At 45.6% G+C, this 21,307-nt stretch overlaps 1 protein-coding gene across 3 annotated transcripts in view; it reads right to left on the bottom strand.

Annotated features, from left to right (window-relative positions):
* Window positions 1-358: 358 nt before the first annotated feature.
* Window positions 359-21,307, bottom strand: part of LOC147884754 (S-adenosyl-L-methionine-dependent methyltransferases superfamily protein) — a 40,271-nt gene continuing 19,322 nt past the window's right edge. The window contains exons 10-11 of one of the 3 annotated variants that reach the window (XM_087397547.1): window positions 854-955; window positions 359-688 (exon numbers count right to left, since the gene is read on the bottom strand). In XM_087397547.1, coding sequence (XP_087253673.1) covers window positions 438-688; window positions 854-955 — 353 coding nt within the window. In that variant the 3' untranslated portion in view covers window positions 359-437. Of the gene's footprint in view, window positions 689-853; window positions 956-6,220; window positions 6,314-21,307 lie in introns of those variants that run through there. The other 2 variants (XM_087397548.1, XM_087397549.1) reach the window with 2 other exon arrangements.

Below are 21,307 nucleotides of genomic sequence, written 5' to 3'. Positions count from 1 at the left end.
GCACGGTGTATGCTCAAGAAAAATTGTGCCTATGTAACACAGTGTGTCAAGGTTGTAGTTTGCTACATGGCATTGATGTAGTAATGATTGTGGCTAATGACATGGCCTATTGATGTGGTACTTTGATGAGGTGGCATGCTATCATGACATAGCAATGCTGCGGCAAGTGCTAGGATGGCCAAATGATGTGGCTGATAACCACGTGTCACTCTCCTCAAAAGCTTATCTACCACATGGCAACCCCATGCAACCCCCCCCCCCAAAAAAAAGCCTTCAAAAGAAGTTACAACTAAAATAGGCAGAAAATGGAAAACTACGAAGCAAAACAATGTGCGTGATCCACTCTTCCAACTTTTCTAACACATTAGAGCACTCAATACCATGCTGCCCAATTATTCGCAAAATTTCAATATCAAGATTCAACCATCAGCTGTGAGCTATGCTACATCAAATGGGTTTTTAAATTCGTTATCCTTTGTTTGCCTTGCTTTCTTTTGTAGTTCAATGGCAGTCTTGTAAGGGGGTGCAATGGGTGGCTGTACAGGTTCTAAGGTTTCATAAGGAGAGTTGTTATCACCCTCCTTTGGAAGAGGATATGACTGATCAGCGTCATAGCCACTCAAATCTCCGCAAGCAAGAAAAGGAATATACAATTTGTTCGGTCCTTCAAACCAAGCACTGCAACAGTCTGCACATTTACAAATCAAGGTTAGAGCTGAAGAAATGTAAAATAGATGTAAACATATTAAAAAGAGCCATACAGAACAAACCATGACAAAAATGCCTCAGGTGTTCAAAAATAGCAAAGGAAAACCAAGAATACCCAATAACCATGAGGGAGCCAGACAAATACCTGAATCATCTTCGGGACCACTTGCTTTCTCCAAAAGCGTGTACAAATCCTGAGGACAGAAACCTTCTGGAGGACTGTAGTTTTCACACACAGCAAATGCCTCTACATAGCAAACAAAATAGAGGTCACCAGTATATCAACTGCATACCCATGTCCTTAGCCATCTTATAGTAGAATGAAACTAAAACCTAATTATGCTCTCGTGCAACTGTTTTTACAATTCGTTTGCATTCAAAAGAAAGATTATTCTATTTACCTTCCTAATTAAGGACAGAAGAAGCTTGCAGTCAATTATTTGAAACTGTGGAATGCTATGTTGCTTTCCATTAAAGATCATACACAACACTAACACTTGCCCATAGGCCATCTCAAAGTGGCAAAGGGGTTCCCTGTTGCGCCAGGCAGCATGCAACTGCATGTAAAGGCGTCACGGACCAAAAAATACTGCAATAACACAGATGAATAGCATGCAATGCGCTATTCTTTGAACAGCTGACATAACATGTAAGGGAGTCTCACATTTTGGAAATGTTATGTAGCACCAAGATAAGTGCTACAATGCTCCATAATTTTGCAACAAACGATAAACCAAGTCTGTAGGACACTTGCCACAAGCAGTCACATTAGATTAGGACTCCTTGATCATCTCAAAAGTGGCAAAGGGGTTCCCTGTTACTAGGCAGTATACAACTGCAGGCAAAGGAATCACGGACCAAAAAAATTTGGTCATGTGACATGTCAGCCTTTTCAAACAGTCAAAATCTCATTGAAGAGGAGTCACAGAAAGCAGGCAAACATATCCTTGCTTTTTATGTCCCATTCCTGAAAATGCAATTTAGCTTTACTCACTTTCCAATACTTTGAAAAGTCCCATCTGGCCACCCTCTACTCAGCATCAAACTAAAATTTCAAGATCCTTACGATCCAGAACTGCAATTGTCAATGTCACCTCCAGGAGTGATAGGCTTCCATGTATCTTTAACAATGAAAAGGTCTTGGAAGCCAATTAATACTGCGTATTCATCTCTTCTCTTTATTATTGGCACTTCTCCTTATCCTTCTAGTCAGCCTAGGCATCTTCTACAATTGGCCAGGCTTCACCAAGGAAATTCACAGCATTCCCTTGGTGCTACTGTTAGGAAATCAAATCCCACCAGAGGGTATCCCGGAGAGGAAGACACAGAGATAAGCCCAGGAATTGCACACGGAAGTGTTTCACTATGGAATCAAGCTTCAACATGTGTGTACTTCACAGCCATTCATGTGTGTGCAACAGCAAATAGACTGTGCATCAAGACAAATATAGAAGCAACACTTATATATATCCATCCGTCCTCAAACTGGACACAATACAATACCAAAATATTCTTCTACTATAAGACTGGCCCCTCTAGATCTCTAAGCCCGCGTGCTCCACTGAGCTTATGTAGACTCTCTGTCCAAAGGTCCCTTCCACCTTGCTGTCCAGGAAGCCAGCCTAGGTGGGCTGCCACTCTGAGCTAAGTCTGCAGCACTTAAAGGTCTCCTTCACCTCCTGGACGTAGGCCCAAGGTAGCCCTCCTGGAGCTCCTTCCTGCTGGTGAACTGGCTCCTCCAAGTGATCAGTAAAGGGGCCCCAAATGGCCCCTTATATAGGGCTCCATGCCCTGCCAAAATCACCAACTGGGTAGCCTCTTCCTGGCTGACTTTTGCAGACCAACCAGCCAACCCAAACAGGCCAAATTTTGGCCCCTTTGGGGGCAGACTTCCAACCTTTGGCTGGCCCTGCCTGGCCACGTGGCAGGCTGCCACTGGCCAGACAGGCCTGCCCATAATGCAGCCTCATTTCCAAGAATTTGGCCCCTCCATAGCTTGCTGCACCTGTTTCATCTCTGTTCAGTCCTGTTCCAGGCCCTGGAAGGCTTTCGGGGTTTCCCTGCACATGCTTGTCCTCTCCATCCATGGACAGCCCTATGGCACTCCTGCACCACTTCTGTCCACCATGGTGGTCCTGATCTGCGAGGTATCTCCTCTCTCTCTCTCTCTGCTGCCTACATGGCAGCCCATGTGCTGCCCATGTGGCAGCCCCATGCTAAATCCTATTCTATGGTCCACCCCCCTAATGGACTCCTCATTTGGGGGTTCATAGGTGGGGAGGTTGCCAACCCTATTCCAACACCCCCTCTCACTGACCCACATTGGCCAGACCAATTCCGTCGATCAAGATGCTCCAGTAGCTCCCGTGTCGTGGCCCTTTGGAACACTCAAGTGTCGTCATAGTCTTCATCTGGCTTTTCAATCCGTGGCTCCTGCTCCGCCATGTCCAGTTCCACTTTCGCATCCTTGGCAGCACCTAATGGCACCACCACCTTTACACACGAGCCCGCCTCCAAACTCGAGCTCTCCAGGTACCGACATCCTCCAACTGTCCTCCTCATGATGGGTGAACAGCCTGAAGTCCTCCAGGCACCAAGCTAACAAGGTCTGTTTCAACCCATCCTCCATCCGGCCAGGTCTGCAACCAAACAACATACCCAAGAGGCATAAATCCAGATTACCTGGACCGTGAAGCTCCAACTATGGTTCTGTCTTATTGTCCCCCTCTAAGTCACAGCCTCCGTCTGACCTTGAGTTCTCAGGTCCTATCGAAGAATCCCCCTCTGCTTCAGCAACACCAGCCGGGCACCCAGATGACTCCAGGCACTCATCATTGCCCATCACCTTCACAAAGGACTCTTGACTCCTCTCCTGACCAATCCTCAATGCCTGACATTCTAACAGTAACACTAAGGTCCATGTACCTAATCTCAGCAGCACTCGGAGTTGCCAACCAAGAAAAGTTCCTCTATCACCACCTGCTGAGCTGAATCCTCTAACTCTAAGCTCGCATCCTTCTTCTGATGATCAGCCTTCTTCCTTTTGCAATCCTTCACAAAATGTCATGGCTCATCGTAGTAGAAGCACTTCTCTTCTTTCTTTCTCTTCTTCTTGTTGTCTTTATCTAATGAGTCTACCCCATCATCAGATTTTGGCTTGACTGTGCCAGGCTTACCCTTGCCCTCGCCCTTGCCTTTGCTCCTATCCTAAGCTATCCGGGCCTTGTCATCCTTCTCTGCACCGTCATACTTCTTTTCCCGAGCTTCTTGCTGCAGCAGCAATTGAGCCAGCTCCTCAAAAGTCACCGGTGCCACCCTCTACCCTGCAGTCATTATAGTCACAAAACTGCTATAGCTCCGGGGGAGCATTTCCAATAATAACCTTGCCATCCTAGTCAAGCTTGTCCTTTGACCACCAACTACCGCTAGCTAATCCCGCACCACCTTCTATGAGAAGTGCGGTGGAAATAAGATGGAGAGAGAGACACAGAGAGAGAGAGAGAGAGAGAGAACACACCTCACACACACACACCACACGGAGGAAAGAAAGGAGAGAAAGGCACCGGAGAACTGCAAGTGATCTCTGGAGAAAACCCCGCTACAACTGGAGGGAAACTTCGGAACAAACAGGCTGCTCGAGAGCTCATCCAGACAGCTCAACAACCACAAGCACGGGAGGCACAGAGAGTGAAAGAACTGCTCCACACCTCTGCCTTGGGACTCCTCCTGAAGTGCAACACTGGGCTCGCTCTGCTCCTCTGCCAGACACCGCAATGAGATGCAAAACAATGAGGGAAGGGGGGCTATATATAGCCTGGCTCCACCTCCATAGTCGGCTGTAGTAAAGGGGCCAAACCCCTGCTCTAGGGGCGGACCAGTGGTGCCACAACCACCCCTATAGAGAGGGCTCCTCTCCAACCTATAGGCCGACTGAGGTGCCTAGTCACGTACCCTATAAGGGGGACTGCCCCGCAGGCCTAGAGGGGCCTCTACCCCTCCCTGCCCAACAGAGCCGACCAGGCTGCCACTGCTAGCAGCCCTAGAGGCAGTGTCACATAGCTTGTAGGAGGGGCTATACCCTCTGCCCTCCAGCCGACCTGTACATCAGGGAGCCGTCTCCCTAGGAGCCTCCACATAGCCTGGAACCACCTCAGCACGATCACTGGAAACCTGGAACTGTTGCTCCCAGGCAGGCATGAGGTACACTCCTCTGGTCTGGTAATGGTACACTGGGTCAATCCAACTACTGGTACTGGTACAAGACTCCAACAGAGGATCCTTGGACAATAATCCAACTAATACTACCTCCGGTGCAATGTCTACTTCCTTGCATGGGCACCTGTATCGCAAAGCTAGATAGCCCCCTCTACAGTCCAAACTGGTACATTGCCGCCAGATCGATGAACTTCAGTGCTCCAATGGCAACGGGCATATAACAGCTCACAAGGATCAATCAACTGTGTCTGGGTTCCCACACTTGCAATCTACTGACCCATCCGGATCTCCAACAGCATCAGACAATAGGTGCAGCAGAACAATAGGAGACCCCCTCTGGATCTGCCAGGTCATGACGTCCAAACAAAATAGGACCTTTTAACATATTGCCACTATTGGAAAGGTCACCTCCCCATTTGTAAGCTCCCAAATGAGGAGAGTTGGGGGAGGGAGACCTAGGGCAGAAGATGCCCAGAGAAGAAAGAGAGAGGGGGCTGCCACATGGGCAGCACCTCACAAGAGAAGAAAGCTGCAAAGGACGGAACCTGTGGAAGGAGCAGAAGGCGGGGACAGCAAGCCCTAGATCTGACCTGGCAGGGCACGATGACATCAGCAGTGTACGGCGCAGGACAGGTGGCTGGGAAGAGGGCCTGGCAGAGGTGCAGATATGGCAGGATGTGCAGGCCCAGATCTACAGCAGGAACTGTGGCTGTCAGTGGGCAGGAGGCAGGCCTTTTATAGGCTGGAGACCTGCCTTGAAAGGAGGGCCAAAGGACCCTGAAAGTGTGGGCCAAAAGCCCTGGGGGGGTGTGCCCTTTTAGGGCTGGACCAGCCACAGACTGGTCGGCCAGTCTGTAGCAGGCTGGTCGGTTTTTGCCAGCCCCCTTGGGGCCTATATAAAGAGGCCATTTAGCCTCATTCATTCATCATCTGGAGCAGTCAATCCACCAGCAGAAGGAGCAGCAGCAGGGCTACCTTTGGGCCTATAGTCAGGAGGAGAAAGAAGTACCTTGTGCTGCAGACCTAGCTTGCAGGAGGCTGCCCACCTAGGTTGGTTTCCAGACAGCAAGGTGGAGAGGATCGTTCTAGACGGAAAGTCTACTTACGCTCGAGGTGAAGCACGCGGGCTCGAGTCTAGAGATAGCCAGTAGATAGGAGAAGGACCTTGTGGTAAGATCAGAGGACCACATCATTGGTGGGACTCTGGATCTGTCTCTTTTGTACTAATTTTATTTAATATAAGCAAACTGACTTCAGTATGGCAGGAGCTTTTTTTATAATATTTCTTCCCTTAGGGAAGTGTTCTCTTGGCACCTCTAGATCTCTAAGCGCACGTGCTCCACTAAGCTTATGTAGACTCTCTGTCCGAAGATCCCTTCCACCTTGCCATCTGGAAAGCCAGCCACAGTAAAAATGTTATCCAAGGTGGAGTAATCCCACCTGTAGCTCTACCTATCCCATTGCATACCTACTCGCTCTACATGCTCATTGATTTGCAAATTAACCATCAAATGACCTATTCTACTGATCCAAAAGGTACATGCATCCATGAGCTATAACCGGCCTTTGATCACAAAGGGCAGTGTAACTGTCTCTACTATCTCACAAAACTGAAAATACAGCCTTTGTCCACAAACAAAACTCAGAGCATGAAACTTCAATGCATAGCATCATGGAACCATTTAAAACAAGGGAGGCTAGAATACCCCTACTCAGAAGCATAAAGAGTAACACCTGTTGGCCCCAACACTTGGCGCCCCTTGCGGTATTTATTTAATTACAGGTTAGCTCAAAAATACAAAGGGACTCCCTTTAAGAGCTCACCCGCAGGTGCAACCCAGTACAATGCCAACACGTGTCTGTGCTAGTAATCAACTCCCAGTGCTATTACTTTGGTTCCTTTCAGTAGTCATGCATAACACAAGTAGACCAATCTGTCAGCATGCCAATCAATGCATTCACACATAACCAAGCCATTACTGAGTGTAGGATCGTTGAATGAAAGAGCGAGTGTAAGGTACAAAGAGTCGAAAGAAACAGTCGTCACGTCAATCTTGAGTAGTGTGTAAAAACCAAGTACATAGTACTTATACCTAGACCTAGGACTAAGTGTCCTAGGTGTCACATAGGACTAAGTGTCCTTTGTGGCATAAAAGGCACACAATAAACTAAGTGCCTATACCAATGCCTACAAGGCACATAGTAGGGCCTATAGGACATCACTAGAGCTGGAAGAAGATAGCCTACAAACCCCCCTCCATGGTATGGGCTGAAGTATTCTGGAAAAGTCTCAGAATACCTAGTATTTTCTGATCATGGTGGCACATGTTCATCCAAAAGGATATAGCCACCTATGAATGTACAAGGTATGTCAGATCATGTAACAAAGCGAACCAAGTGTAAAGCCTGGCGGAAGACTTCAAACTTGGAACAAGGAAGTGCCTTTGTAAACAGATCTGCTATGTTGTCCTCTGTGGGAAGATAGGACAACTCTATGTCTCCTGCTGACAACCGCTCCCGAACATAATGATAGTAAACTTTAATATGCTTGGTACGCGCATGAAACACTGGGTTACGCACAATGGCCAAAGCACTCTGGCTGTCAGTGTAGACCATAGTGGAGGATGTCTGGCGAATACCAAGATCTATAAGTAACTGTCAAATCCAAACACTCTCTATTGTAGCGGTGAAAGCTGCCCTATACTCAGCCTCACAACTAGATGTGGCAACTGTTGGTTGCTTCTTGCTAAGCCAAGAGATACATGAATTGCCAAGCAAAAAACAATTGCCGGTATGTGACACTCTGGTGTCGGAACATCCTGCCCAGTCACTATCTGTGTAAGCATGCATGGTAAGTGAGCCCTGATCACCATAGAAGAGGGCTAAATTCTGAGTGCCTTTCAGATATCTGAAAACTCTCTTCACTGCCTGCCAATGCTGTGAACTGGGCATGTGCATGAATATGCTGAGCTGAGATACTGCATACTTTCGCAAAATGCCCCTTTCGCAAAATGCCAGTGAGAACTATGGCATTGTCATCACGAAGATCATAAACAGGCATCTGTAGCCATCAAAAATCACTCTGAAACCTGAAGTGGCAATTGTTGAAATTGAAATCAAGTTGACTTCAATTCCAGGCACAAAGAGAACATTTGTTAAAGTGACAGGATGGCTTGAAATAGATGTGAGCTGCACATCTCCAATTCCATTTACAGCATAGAAAGCATTATTAGCACATGTGACAGTCCCCCCTTGAGATGCATCAGCTGAAGAATGAAACAACTGTCTGCAAGATGTGACGTGCTTGTAGATGCGAAACGAAGAGAGAGAGAGTGAGAGTGCAGGTACAGGACGAGTCGAAGAGAAGTCACGTCAAACTTAGATAGATTGAAAAACACAAGTACAAAGTACTTGTACCTAGGCCGAGAACTAAGTGTCCTAGGTGTCACATAGTACTAAGTGTCCTACGTGGCATAGAAGGCACTCACACTATAAGTGCCTACACTTATGCCTACAAGGCACATACCATGGCCTATAGAGCATCACTAGAACCACCAAAAGATGGCCTACAAACCCCCATGGGATGGCTGAAGTACTCTGGAAACGTCTCAGAATACCTGGTAGTTTCTGGTCATGGTGGCACATGTTCATCCAAAAGGATATAGCCACCTATGAATGTACAAGGAATGTCAAATCATGTAACAAAGGGAACCAAGTGTAAAGCCTGTCGGAAGACTTCGAACTTGGGACGAGGAAGTGCCTTTGTAAACATATCTGCGATGTTGTCCTCTGTGGGAAGATAGGACAACTCTATGTCTCCTGCTGACAACCGCTCCCGAACATAATGATAGTGAACTTCAATATGCTTGGTACGCGCATGAAACACTGGGTTACGCGCAATGGCCAAAGCACTCTGGCTGTCAGTGTAGACAATAGTGGAGGATGTCTGGCAAATACCAAGATCTGTAAGTAACTGTCGAAGCCAAACTCTACTGTAGCGGTGAAGGCTGCCCTGTGCTCAGCCTCACAACTAGACGTGGCAACTGTCGGTTGCTTCTTGCTGAGCCAAGAAATACATGAATTGCCAAGCAAAAAACAATTGCCAGTATGTGACACTCTGGTGTCGGAACATCCTGCCCAGTCACTATCCGTGTAAGCATGCATGGTAAGTGAACCCTGATGACCATAGAGGAGGGCTAAATCCTGAGTGCCTCTGAGATATCTGAAGACTCTCTTCACTGCCTGCCAATGCTGTGAACTGGGCATGTGCATGAATCTGCTGAGCTGAGATACTGCATACTGCAAGTCACGTCTGGTGTGACATAAATAAATAAGGCATCCAACAGCCTGCTGATAAAGAGTGATATCACATGGTGGGCTCCCATCATGAGCTGAGAATTTGAAGCCAGGGTCCACTGGAGTAGAGATTGGCTTGCAATCCTCAAACTAAAAACGATCAAGGAGCTGTCCAATATACTTGGACTGAGACATCATGATACCCCCCTCAACGTGAGCAAACTGAATGCCCAAATAATAATGGAGCTGTCCCATGTCTGACATGTCAAAAATCTGCTGCAAATCAGCCTTGAAAGCTGCAATTTGCTGAGTATCTGGGCCCGTGATAAGCATATCATCCACATATAAAATCAGCACTAAAAAATCAGATCCACTCCCACGGAAATAAAGAGTGGGTTCTGTAGGACTATTCTGAAAACCAAGGGATAGTAAGTGTGCATAAATTTTGGCATACCATGCCCTGGGTGCCTGCTTCAAACCATAAAGGGCTTTTCTAAGCCGGCATACCTTATTTTCAGAATTAACAACCTCAAAGCCAGGAGGTTGTGTGACATAGACTTCTTCCTGCAGATCCCCATGAAGAAAGGCAGTCTTGATGTCAAGTTGGTGCACTTGCCAATGATGATGGCCTGCAATGCCAATGACACATCGAATGGTAGTAATCCTGGATGTGGGAGCAAATGTCTCCTCAAAGTCAATGCCTTGTTGTTGGACATACCCTTTTGCAACAAGACGAGCTTTGTATCGATCTATGCTGCCATCAGATTTCCTTTTTAATTTGTAGACCCACCGCATTCCAATGGCATGCTTGCCAGGTGGGAGATCTACTAATTCCCAAGTGTCATTTTTGGCAATAGATTGTAACTCAGCTTTCATTGCATCCATCCACTCTTTGCTGTCAAAAGCATCTTTATGGCACAAAGGCTCTTCATTGCAAGCTGTAGCAAGGAGTGCAAACTCAAGAAAGTGACCATGCTGTCTATTCCCTATCTTGTCCGGGCAGCAAAAGGCTGATCTTGTTTGCTGTCCCTCAATGTGTCAAGAAGCCATCTGGGACCTTGCCTTTAGTGTCTATTGACAGCTCTTTCTTCAATGACTGCATCATTAGTAATGGGATCATTTTGTGGCGGAAGAGAAACCTGCAAATCAGCATGAGGTTGAGGCTGATTATTGGTTTGTGGAGGGCCTGCAGGAGGCGAATGTTGCTGCTCAAAATCCTCTTCTGATGATGGTAGAGGTAACCAAGATTCAAAGGCATCAAACATGTCAATATCTGGCTTTGCTTTGCAGTCCACAAGAGGAGAAGCTGAATGTTCAGCAAAGATCACATCTCTACTGACAATAATCTTCCCAGTATTTAGTTGATATAACCGATACCCTCTGCTCTCCTGGCTGTAACCAATGAATATGCACTTGATTGCCTTGTCATCAAGCTTATGTCTCAGCTGAGATGGTACATGAACATATGCAAGAGACCCAAAAACTTTCATGTGTGAAAGTGAAGGCTTCCTGCCTTTCCATGCTTCATAAGGTGTAATAGTCTTTAATGCCTGTGTAGGTGATCTATTCAGCACATAGTTGGCACACATTACTGCATCAAGCCAAAATTTATTAGGCAAAGACTTGGCCTTAAGCATGCATCTGGCCATCTCCATTGTGGACCTGTTTTTTCTTTCAGAAACAGGATTCTGCTGAGCAGTGTAAGGAGTAGTGTATGAGTGAATAATGCCCCGTGAGGATAGAAATGCATCAAACTCCTTTGACATATACTCACCCCCCCTATCTGTGTTGAGGGTGATAAGCTTGCATCCTGATTCATTCTCAACCATATTCAGCCATCTCTAAAAGCATAAGAAAACTTCAGATTTGGCCTTTAAAGGATATACCCAGCAATACCTTGTGAAATCATCAATGAGAGTCATGAAATACTTGTATCCTCCAATGGCATTTGTCCTCATTGGGCCACAGATATCACTGTGTACTAGCTGCAATTTCCTTTGTGAGAGTTTTGGACAATTCTTTTGAAAAGGAAATCGATGCATCTTACCCAAAAGACAACCCTCACACACATGTTTAGAAACTGTGTGAGTCTGAGGTACATCATTTGCCATCTGCTGTGAATGTAGCTTTGCAAGAGCTCTATAATTGAGATGGCCCATTCTCTCATGCCAAAGATGAGTTTCAGCGAGCTGTGAATCTGAAATAGCTAATCCTTCAGTAGAAAGTGCAGCTGAATGATGATAAAGCCCTTTTTGCAAAGTGCCAGTGAGAACTATGGCATTGTCATCACGAAGATCATATACTAGGCATCTGTAGCCATCAAAAAATACTCTGAAACCTGAAGTAGCAATTGCTGAAATTGAAATCAAGTTGACTTCAATTCCAGGCACAAAAAGAACATTTGTCAGAGTGACAGGATGGCTGGAAATGGATGAGAGCTGCACATCTCCAACTCCTTTTACAACATATGAAGCATTATTGGCACATGTAACAGTCCCCCCTCGAGGTGCATCAGCTAGAGAATGAAACAACTGTCTGCAAGATGTGACATGCTTGCAAGCTCCACTATCAAAGTACCAGGACTGAGCATCATTAGCAGCAAAGAGTGCATCAGCTTTGGAGGGATCAAATGAGCAATGGACAGCCCATGCCCAATCATCCTGAAGAGCATGTGCATGTGAAGCATCTGCTGGCTCATGGGATTCAATGGCATGTGAGGCATTAACTGTCAATCCTGCTTTCTTTTTCTCCGAAGCAATGCGCTTCCTGCATTCTGAAATGTCATGTCCAGGCTTGCGACAATAGTTGCATCTTTTCTTCTTTCCCTTATCTGCTGTATTTTTAGATGCATGGGAGGAATTGCAGCTGTTATGCGTAGAGGAATTGCGGCTGCTATGCGCAAATTTTGGCTTGCCCATAGGCTTGGAAGCCTTGCCTCTTCCTGTCTGCTGTGAAGCAAATGCATGATCAGGAATAATGGCTTGTCTGTTAGCTCTACTTTGCTCTTCCTGCAAAAGCAAAGTAACTAGCTGATCAAAAGAATAGTGGTCTGGATTACCCATGGCCACTAATCGAAGGGTTGTAGCAACCCCTTGATATGTATCTGGTAGTCCATTCAATGTAGTACTGACAAGCTGTGAATTTGGCACCACCTCATCAATGTTGGCAAGCTGTTCCATGAGGTCCTTGACCTTTGTCAAATATGCATCCATTGACTCACCTTCATTCATATTCACTTCCTGTAATTGCCTTCTCAAATATGCAACACGAGCTTCATTGCAAATCTGATATAGAGAAGCCAATTTATCCCAAGCATCCTTTGCTGTCCTGCAAGACCGGATGTGTGGAATAATGAGTCTCTTGCATGATAAAGCAATGCATGAATGTGCATTTGCATCTCTTGCATCCCATCTTGACTGTTCTTGAGTTGGAAGAGCAGCAGCAGGAGTGCTAGAGGAAGAGGCATCAGGAGGAGTACCACCTGCAGAAGGACCAGCAGAAGAAACAACCACTGTAGCATTGGCTGGCCTCAGATCAGCCCCGGAAACAATATTCCACAAATGCTTTGCAACAAGAATATGTTTCATGAGATAAGACCATATCGGATAGTTGGTGCCATCCAACTTATCTTCACGAAGAACTCCAAATAAATCTTGATTGTTCCCAGCCATTGTGATAACCTGTAAAAGACCTGAAAACCCAAAAGCCTCAAGGCTATCACTGCAAAAAGCTGGCTGTCCCAAAAATGACAGCAAATATCTGCAAATTTCTGACCCAAATCAAAGGGCAAATGCAGATCTGACCCAAATGTGACTGTGACAGGCAATGTTCACTGCAAAAACAACAAATTTGGCAAAAGCCCCAAATTTATTGAGGGCAAATAGGCCAAAAAGAGGGCAAATTCAGAAAAGCCCCAAATTTTGCTGAAATTTTTGCAAATGTGACCCAATGTATGCAAATCTGATGCAAAAACAGCAAATTTGGCAAAAGCCCCAAATTTATTTAGGGCAAATAGGCCAAAAAGAGGGCAAATGTGGGAAAGCCCCAAATTTTGCTAGAATCTCGCAAATGTGACCCAATGTCCTGCAAATCTGACTCAATATCCTCTAAAACTTGTACTACAGTATCGAGGGAAGTACCAGCTGTCCGGACAGCTCAAGTACAGGGTACGGCTGTACGGCCAGCTCGAGTACAACTGTACGACTGTACGGTTGTACGGCCGTACGTTGTACGACAATGCGAAAATACAGTGAAGGAGATGTACAACGACGACGCGCAGGTGTACGGCGACGTGCAATACGGACGTGCAATGTGGCGATGCAGTACGGCGATGCGCTGGTGTACGACGACGTGCAGTACGGATGTGCAATGCGGCAATGCAGTACGGTGATGCGCAGTTGTACGGCGACGACAATGTACGTGTTCACGTACGGGCTGTACCGCTAAGGTACTGTATGTAGTACGGAACAGGTGAGACTGGACGCCTAGATCTACAGTACGAAAAATGGCATCTGATGGCCACAGGTGCTAAAGGAGACCTCGAAAAACTGCAGGTGCTGAAAATATGTCGACCAGCAGGGCAGCAGACTTCCCAAAGAGCAAATGGAGGACTCGCGGGCTGAGTAGAGCTGGAAGACAAGAGCAAAATCTGCTCTGATACCACTGTAGATGTGAAACGAAGAGAGAGAGAGAGTGCAGGTACAGGACGAGTCGAAGAGAAGTCACGTCAAACTTAGATGGATTGAAAAACACAAGTACAAAGTACTTGTACCTAGGCCTAGGACTAAGTGTCCTAGGCGTCACATAGGACTAAGTGTCCTATGTGGCATAGAAGGCACTAACACTATAAGTGCCTACACTTATGCCTACAAGGCACATACCATGGCCTATAGGGCATCACTAGAACCACCAAAAGATGGCCTACAATGCTTGGAAGCACCACTATCAAAATATCAAGACTGAGCATCATTAGAAGTAAAGAGTGCATCAACTTTGGAGGGATCAAATGAGCAATGGACAGCCCATGCCCAATCATCCTGGAAAGCATGTGCATGTGAAGCATCTGCTGGCTCGTGGGATTCAATTGCATGTGAGGCATTAACTATCAATCCTGCTTTCTTTTTCTCTGAAGTAATGCGCTTTCTGCATTCTGAAATGTCATGTCCAGGCTTGCGACAATATTTTTAGATGCATGGGAGAAATTGCAGCTGCTATGTGCAGATTTAGGCTTGCCCATAGGCTTGGAAGCCTTGCCTCTTCCTGTCTGCTGTGAAGCAAATGCATGATCAGGAATAATGGCTTGTCTATTAGCATGACTTTGCTCTTCCTGCAAAAGCAAAGTGACAAGCTGATCAAAAGAGTAGTGGTCTAAATTACCCATGGCCACTAACCAAAGGGTTGTAGCAAACCCTTGATATGTATCTGGCAATCCATTCAATGTGGTACTGACAAGCTGAGAATTTGGCACCACCTCATCAATATTGGCAAGTTGTTCCATGAGATCCTTTACCTTTGTCAGATATGCATTCATAGAATCACCTTCATTCATACTGATTTCCTGCAACTGTCTTCTTAAAATGCAGCACGTGCCTCATTGCAAATCTGATAAAGAGAAGCCCAATTTGTCCCAAGCATCCTTTGCTGTCCTGCAAGACCGGATGTCTGGAATAATGATTCTCTTAAATGATAAAGCAATACAGGAATGTGCATTCGCATCTCTTGCATCCCATCTTGATTGTTCCTGAGTTTGGGGAGCAGCAGTAGGAGTGCTAGAAGATAAGGCATCAGGACTCCCGACAGCAGCTCCTTATCCTTTCTCAGATCCGTGGACTCTGCAACCTACCCCTGTACTCTCACGAGCACTAACACCCACTTCAGCATCACCAGTGTTACCTCAGATAGGACCTCCTTTACCAGATTTCCACGGGTCGTTCCATCTTGCCTCACCTGCCCCCTCCAACATGAGCAACCTCAGGGAGCAGCCTGGATCTTCTTCCAGGAATGGTACAAACTAGAGCGCAGGTTCGTGCTCTTCTCACAGGGACCTCAGATATGTCGCAACGCTCGCATGCAGCCTCTCCGGAGATAAGCGACTCAAGTCAAAAAAAGACTCCTGAAGTCAACTTACAAGGCGAAGCACTACTTCAACTTCAAATTTCTCAGCTTCAGGACAGCATCTCTGACTTGGTCCAGAAAGTCCAACAACTCCAGGATTCTCACAGTACCACACATACACAAGATGATGTGACGCCACCAGATGACTACGTGAACTCGTTCCCACCAGAGGTAGAAAACACTGAACTCCATCCCATCTACCGCTTACTCCAAGCTTCCAAAACTAAAAGACTTGACATTAAACTTCCGGAAGCCTACACTAGTCAACGAAATCGCCGAAAAGTTGACCAATGGCTCGCAAAACTGCGCATGTACTTTGATACCGTTGACCTCACTGAAGGCAAAAAGGATTGCCTTGGCAGCCTCCCTCCTCAAGGATACAACTTTCTTATGGTGGCAACGACGGACGGCAAAAGTGTGTTAACATGGGAACGTTTTGAACATGTGCTCCGTAAGCAATTCATACCTACCAATGCGGACTTCCAAGCACGTTCAAAACTCTGATAGTTGGAGCAAACGGGCTCCCTGTCTACCTACATCTCTCAGTTCACCACATTGGTGCTGGAGATCGATGGTTTAACTAATGATGATTAAGAGCTTTCATTGCGCTATAAATGCCCCTTTGTTGCTGCTCAGGACAGGTCCAATTGGATCCTCTAGTTTCTGTTTGCTCAATTTGGGGATAGCTCAGAAATCTTGGTCAAAGCTTGACTTTTCCAGAAGTCTGTCATTTCAAAAATTTTCTTCTATATGTGATTCAGTTGCTTGAAGTGATAGATCTTGAATTGACTAAGTATTGACTTCAATATGGACCGTGGAAGTATCATGGTATTTTTCATATTGAAGTGGTTTATAGTCAAAGATTTGACTATCTTTATGAAAACACTATGGCAATCACACCTGTACCATCCCTCTCGGGGTTCCAATGATACTTCGCATTCCAAGCATGGATTCCTGACCCCTGCCTACTCAACATTCAGGTTGTACCAAAGATGTGCCATCTACCTAGCAACCCTTGCCTGCATGTGACCTATCTCCTGGAGAAACCAAAAACATATCCCCACAAGGAATATGTTACTAGCCAAAGGCAGCCAATAGGATACACAATGAATTCAATCCTCCTTGCATTCAATGCATCTTCCACTCTCGGTAGGCATCAAAATTCCAAACATTAGCCCTATTGGACCCTGCTCTCACACCCCAGTGACAACAAGCATCCACATCAGTGCTAACACATGCACAAGAACCAAAGAGCATTTACTAGCAGCCCAAACAAGGTCACACGCTCCCCAGTCAATCACAAGTGTCCACTGACTCACTGGAATACTGAAACAATGGGTTGAAGCATCACTAAACTGCCCACGGTGATCAAAAGCACGAACAACCTCTGCAAGCATTCATTGTGAATCACCCCGCCAATTCCAAACACAGCTCGCAAGCTGAGCAAGGATAAAGAGAAGATAACCAGCTTACCCTGGTCAATCAAGGAGCATTCAAACGAGATCTTACACTTTAACTTCAAATGTACTAAAGTGCCTATTGTATGCGCTTTCTCTAACGCACATCAATCCAATGAGACGAACACTATGCAAATGATTAAAAATCTATTGCTGTATGCAACGACTTGAAAAGTGGGTGCAATATCTATGTTGATGCAAGCACCTCTTCAAAGAGATACACTCTTGGCTATTTGAAGCCCTGTTGCTTGTTGATGCTTGTAATCGCTTATCTACAAACAACTACTATCAACTAGATATTGGTTGAATCCCTCAGCCTCCATGGCAGAAGCAAACAAATATTATGTCAAGAGAGCACTCTCTCCTGAACCCAAACGACAAGCACGGGAAACCTCTCCCCCCATAGCTCCTTCTTCTGAAGATGCTTCATATGTGTTTGATATGTTGAATGAGGATTTTCAACAAAGTAGAAGGGAATGGATTCAACCTGCTCCGGAACTCACTTACAAAATGAAGTTGCCTTCTCTTGTGCATCCTTTGAAGAAGCTCTCTCAAACTACAGTGATCATCTTTTTCCCAGGCAAAATTCCCTCTGCTAATGATGTGGGACAATGGGTGAATTCTCTCCTAGGTGGATGCTATGTAGAAGGAGTCTATTTTGCCTCCCGAGGATTTTATGAAGTACATCTTTTGGATGCCTTGACAAAACAAAAGATGTTGGAAATGTCTCCTTTATTTTTTGGTCGACAAATGGTGCATATTATGCCCTGGTCCCCTAATAAGGACTATCAGAATCTCATTAAGCATCACTGCCCAGTATGGGTTGAAGTGGTTGATTTTCCAGATTACATGAGAACAGAGCTTCCAGGTTTAGCTATGACATTGGGACAAGTGATCTGTCCTCCTCGTCCCACAGGTAATAAAAATCGTTTTTGCATCTTGTGGGATACTGATAGACTGACCCCCTTCTCTATTGCAGTTGAGATTGAGGGTGTTAATTTGGGAAAAAAATATTTCACTTTAAAATGGGGCATTTTTGTTGGAGCTTGTTTTTCTTGTCACAAGTTTGGGCATCTTGCTTCAGAGTGTCCCTCTATCCTTCATCCACCTCCTCCAGCAGCTATCCCTCTGCCATCAAATAAAGGAGGTCAGAAGACATATGTTGAAAAGATTGAAGTTAAAGGAGCAAAGCCTTCAGTTCATACAGGGACCCAGGCCATTTCAGCTCCAAATAAGGATAAAGGAAAAAGCAAGTTAGGGGAAAATAACCCATCTTCTCATGAGGGATGGCAGACTGCAAAGAAGACGGTGCCCCTCAAACAAAGACCTCTCCAATCTCGTAATTGGGATGCCTTTGCTCCTTCTCCAAGACAATCTTCTACCTCTCCAAGCAACCCCATCTCAAAGGCATGGGTTAATGCAGTCAAGAAGGGTCTTCCCCTTTGTGAAGAAGATGATATTATCAGGGAATTGGATGCTGAGGGTCAGCAAGACCCTGTGGCAATGGCAGAGGCTTGAGGCCTCCTGTTCTTTTTGAGGACAGATCATCTCTTGTATATATTTTCATGCGTGCTTCTCTTAAATGTTTTTCCTACAATATACAGGGCCTCTGCAACTAGAATAAATGGAGGCTTTTATGGCATTATATAAATACAACTCATCCGGATGTTGTGTGTCTACAAGAGCATAATCAGCATTTTTTGGCTGGCCAGCATGGGTTTTTTTCTGGATATGATATATTTTATTAAGGATCTGAACAGTTCTCTGGGCTGTGCATTTTAGCCAGACATGATCTGCAACCCTTGATAGCATATAATGATCTTGGTGGAAGATGGATGATTATCCAATGTATGATTAATGGAGAGATTTTTGAAATAGGATCTTTGTATGCTTCTCAAAATTCAGCATCAAGAGCTCAAATGTGGAACTCCATCAAGCAATATCCTTGGTCTTCAAATGCACTACTTTGTGGTGATTTCAACAATTCTCCTCACTGGAAGGACAACACTACACATAAATCCCATATGCTGCCTTTTGAAATTCAGCAATGGGAACATATGACATCATCTCTTCAATTTGCAGATTTATGGACAGCAACTCACCCATCAGTTTTGGGATTTACATATCATCATAATGCTTTCACAGAATATTGGGCCAGGCTTGATAGATTTTATCTTCTTCATGCTCAGCAATATGATGAATATACATGTCAAATGTGGACTGATTATTCACAGCAATTATCTCATCATACTCCACTATGGCTCATTCTTTCCTTTGGTATGCCTCTGGATGACTTGCAGCTCTCTTCAGTCAGAAATTTACAGGTTAATCAATTATATCTCTCTCATGAAAATTTCCAGCATATGATCAGATTGGCTTGCAGGCCATTGCTTTCCCACGCTCAGGAGGATCTGGACTTTGCTTGGACCTCTTTCATACATCGTATTCAAAATGTCATTAAGGAATATGGAAGATGGTACATGGCAGAAACCAGACAGCATATCCAGTGGGCAAAATCATACAAGCAGTATTTGGTACAAATTAGTCATCAAAGATCTCTATCTGATTCTGAGCAGCATTTATTGTCTTGTGCTTCCTCCATAATTGATGCCAATGATAAACGCAAGTTGTCCAAATGGCAGATCCGGGCCAGAGCTAAACCTATGCTAGATAAGGGCTGTTCCTCGAAATCTTTTTTCCGGAACTTACATGCACATAGACAAAGCCAATCTATCATGAGGGTCAGGAAACCAGATGGCCTTTGGACCCAGACTCTATCTCAGCTAGAAAAACAATGTTTGGATCATTTCCAGCTTCTCTTTTCTCAGCCATCATCTTCTACACCTCAGGTTATTTCAGCCCGTAACAAATTTACTACGTTTGTTTCTCCTATTGTCTCATTGCACAAAGCCTCAATGCTGGAAATGCCTTTTTCGGATGTTGAATTGGATGAAGCTCTTAGGCATTTGGGTAAAGGGGGCGGAGGGGAAGGCTAGGGGGAGGTAGGAGTACGACGGGGGGAGGGGAAGCTCGCAGGAGCAGCTTCCTTGGGTTATTTGTTGAGTTAGTTGCGAGGAATAAAGGGGAGACTATCCCCATTGTATCTGATGTTACATGTGGTAAAGCAATAAAGTCTGCAATTTCTGCGTACATGGTTTTTGTAAAAGAAAAAGAGAATGATATGCATGCTGAAATGAATGGCTACTAAACGAGCATCCATACCAATGCAGAATGCAAAAAAGCAAAATGGTAGTACTAAATCCTAAGTACAACATAGTCATATCTTGACTGTATATATCAATCAATCCATCTCAGCATCATCGTCGACATCATCATAACATCATTATTATCATCATCAGCAGTAGGACATCAGGATGGCTGCGGCTGTGGAAGTGGAGGCATGAGGTCAACAATAGAGTGCTGACCCCCTCCCTGGTACATCTCCTGGTCGTAGCTCTGCGTCTAACCAAGGCCACTGTGACCCCCCGTCGGTCGGGCTCCAACCCTAAACAAGGAGGGGATGTCCCCAAGTATGATTTGTGAGTCAACCCTCTGTCTGAGCTGTTGGGTCACAGGCTTCGGGTCAGGATCACGTCGAGGTCTCGCCTCGTGGGGGTCTATGTGATTTGGCTGAAAGAACTCCGTGATAGAGCTCTGAGAAGTATCAGTCGGGGAAAAAGTCCGCTCCTGGCTCCGTGCTTGGAGTATCCTATCTTGGTGTCTAAGCACCTCATGAATGAAACCAGCCAAACATTGCTGGTCTGGGTAGGAGAGGAAACGGGTCAAAACCCCATAACTGTCTCTGAAGAGGCAGTAGAAACGCCCTCGGATCTCATAGTAAACATGACATTTGAATATGAAATGCTCCTCTGTCTCAACCTCGTGCATGTCACATAGTGTGCATATGCGCCTCTCCCTGGGTAACCACTCTGCTCTGCCGCTCTCGATACGAAGTCTGTGAGAAGAGATCTAGAACTGCCCAAGAGAGATTCTCAGCGAGTGGGGTAGGTGAATCTCCTGGTGGATCAATGAAACCCTCCGCTGTGATATGTAAGAGGTGATCTCTGTAGAAGCCCAGCTTGACTGGAAGATCACTCAGGCCCAACCAAGTCCGGAATGTGTGAAGCTGTAGTAGATCCCTCGGATAACCTGGTTGACCTCGTGTGATAGGAGGGGAGAGAAAGGAGCATCCATGATGTATTGGAAAGGAGGTAGTCTGTCCATGTGGAGTGGAGCCCTAGTCCTGCAAACCATCTCTCTGTGCGTGCATACCAACACCTCTGGTCTCCCCATGCTGCAAGTGCCATAGAAGAGGACAGTGCTAGCACTGGTATCCTGCTACGTGCGGATGTGTAATCCCCATACTCCCTGACTCGGTACAGATATGTGATGACCTGAAATGCAGCATCTAGCTGTAATGGGGGTGACCCAAACTCTGTCCGGATGATCTGGTGAGGGACGGAAGGCTTACCACAGATCATCTGTGATAACATGAGAACCTGTAGCCGCTCTACCCT

Source organism: Dipteris shenzhenensis, chromosome 26 (genome assembly GCF_047967505.1).
Source record: "Dipteris shenzhenensis isolate YYH24624 ecotype China chromosome 26, Dip_SZ_1.0, whole genome shotgun sequence".
In the NCBI taxonomy this organism is placed as follows: Eukaryota; Viridiplantae; Streptophyta; class Polypodiopsida; order Gleicheniales; family Dipteridaceae; genus Dipteris; species Dipteris shenzhenensis.
The sequence above is the reverse complement of the archived record's forward strand: the minus strand, read 5'-3'. Positions and strand labels throughout refer to the sequence as shown.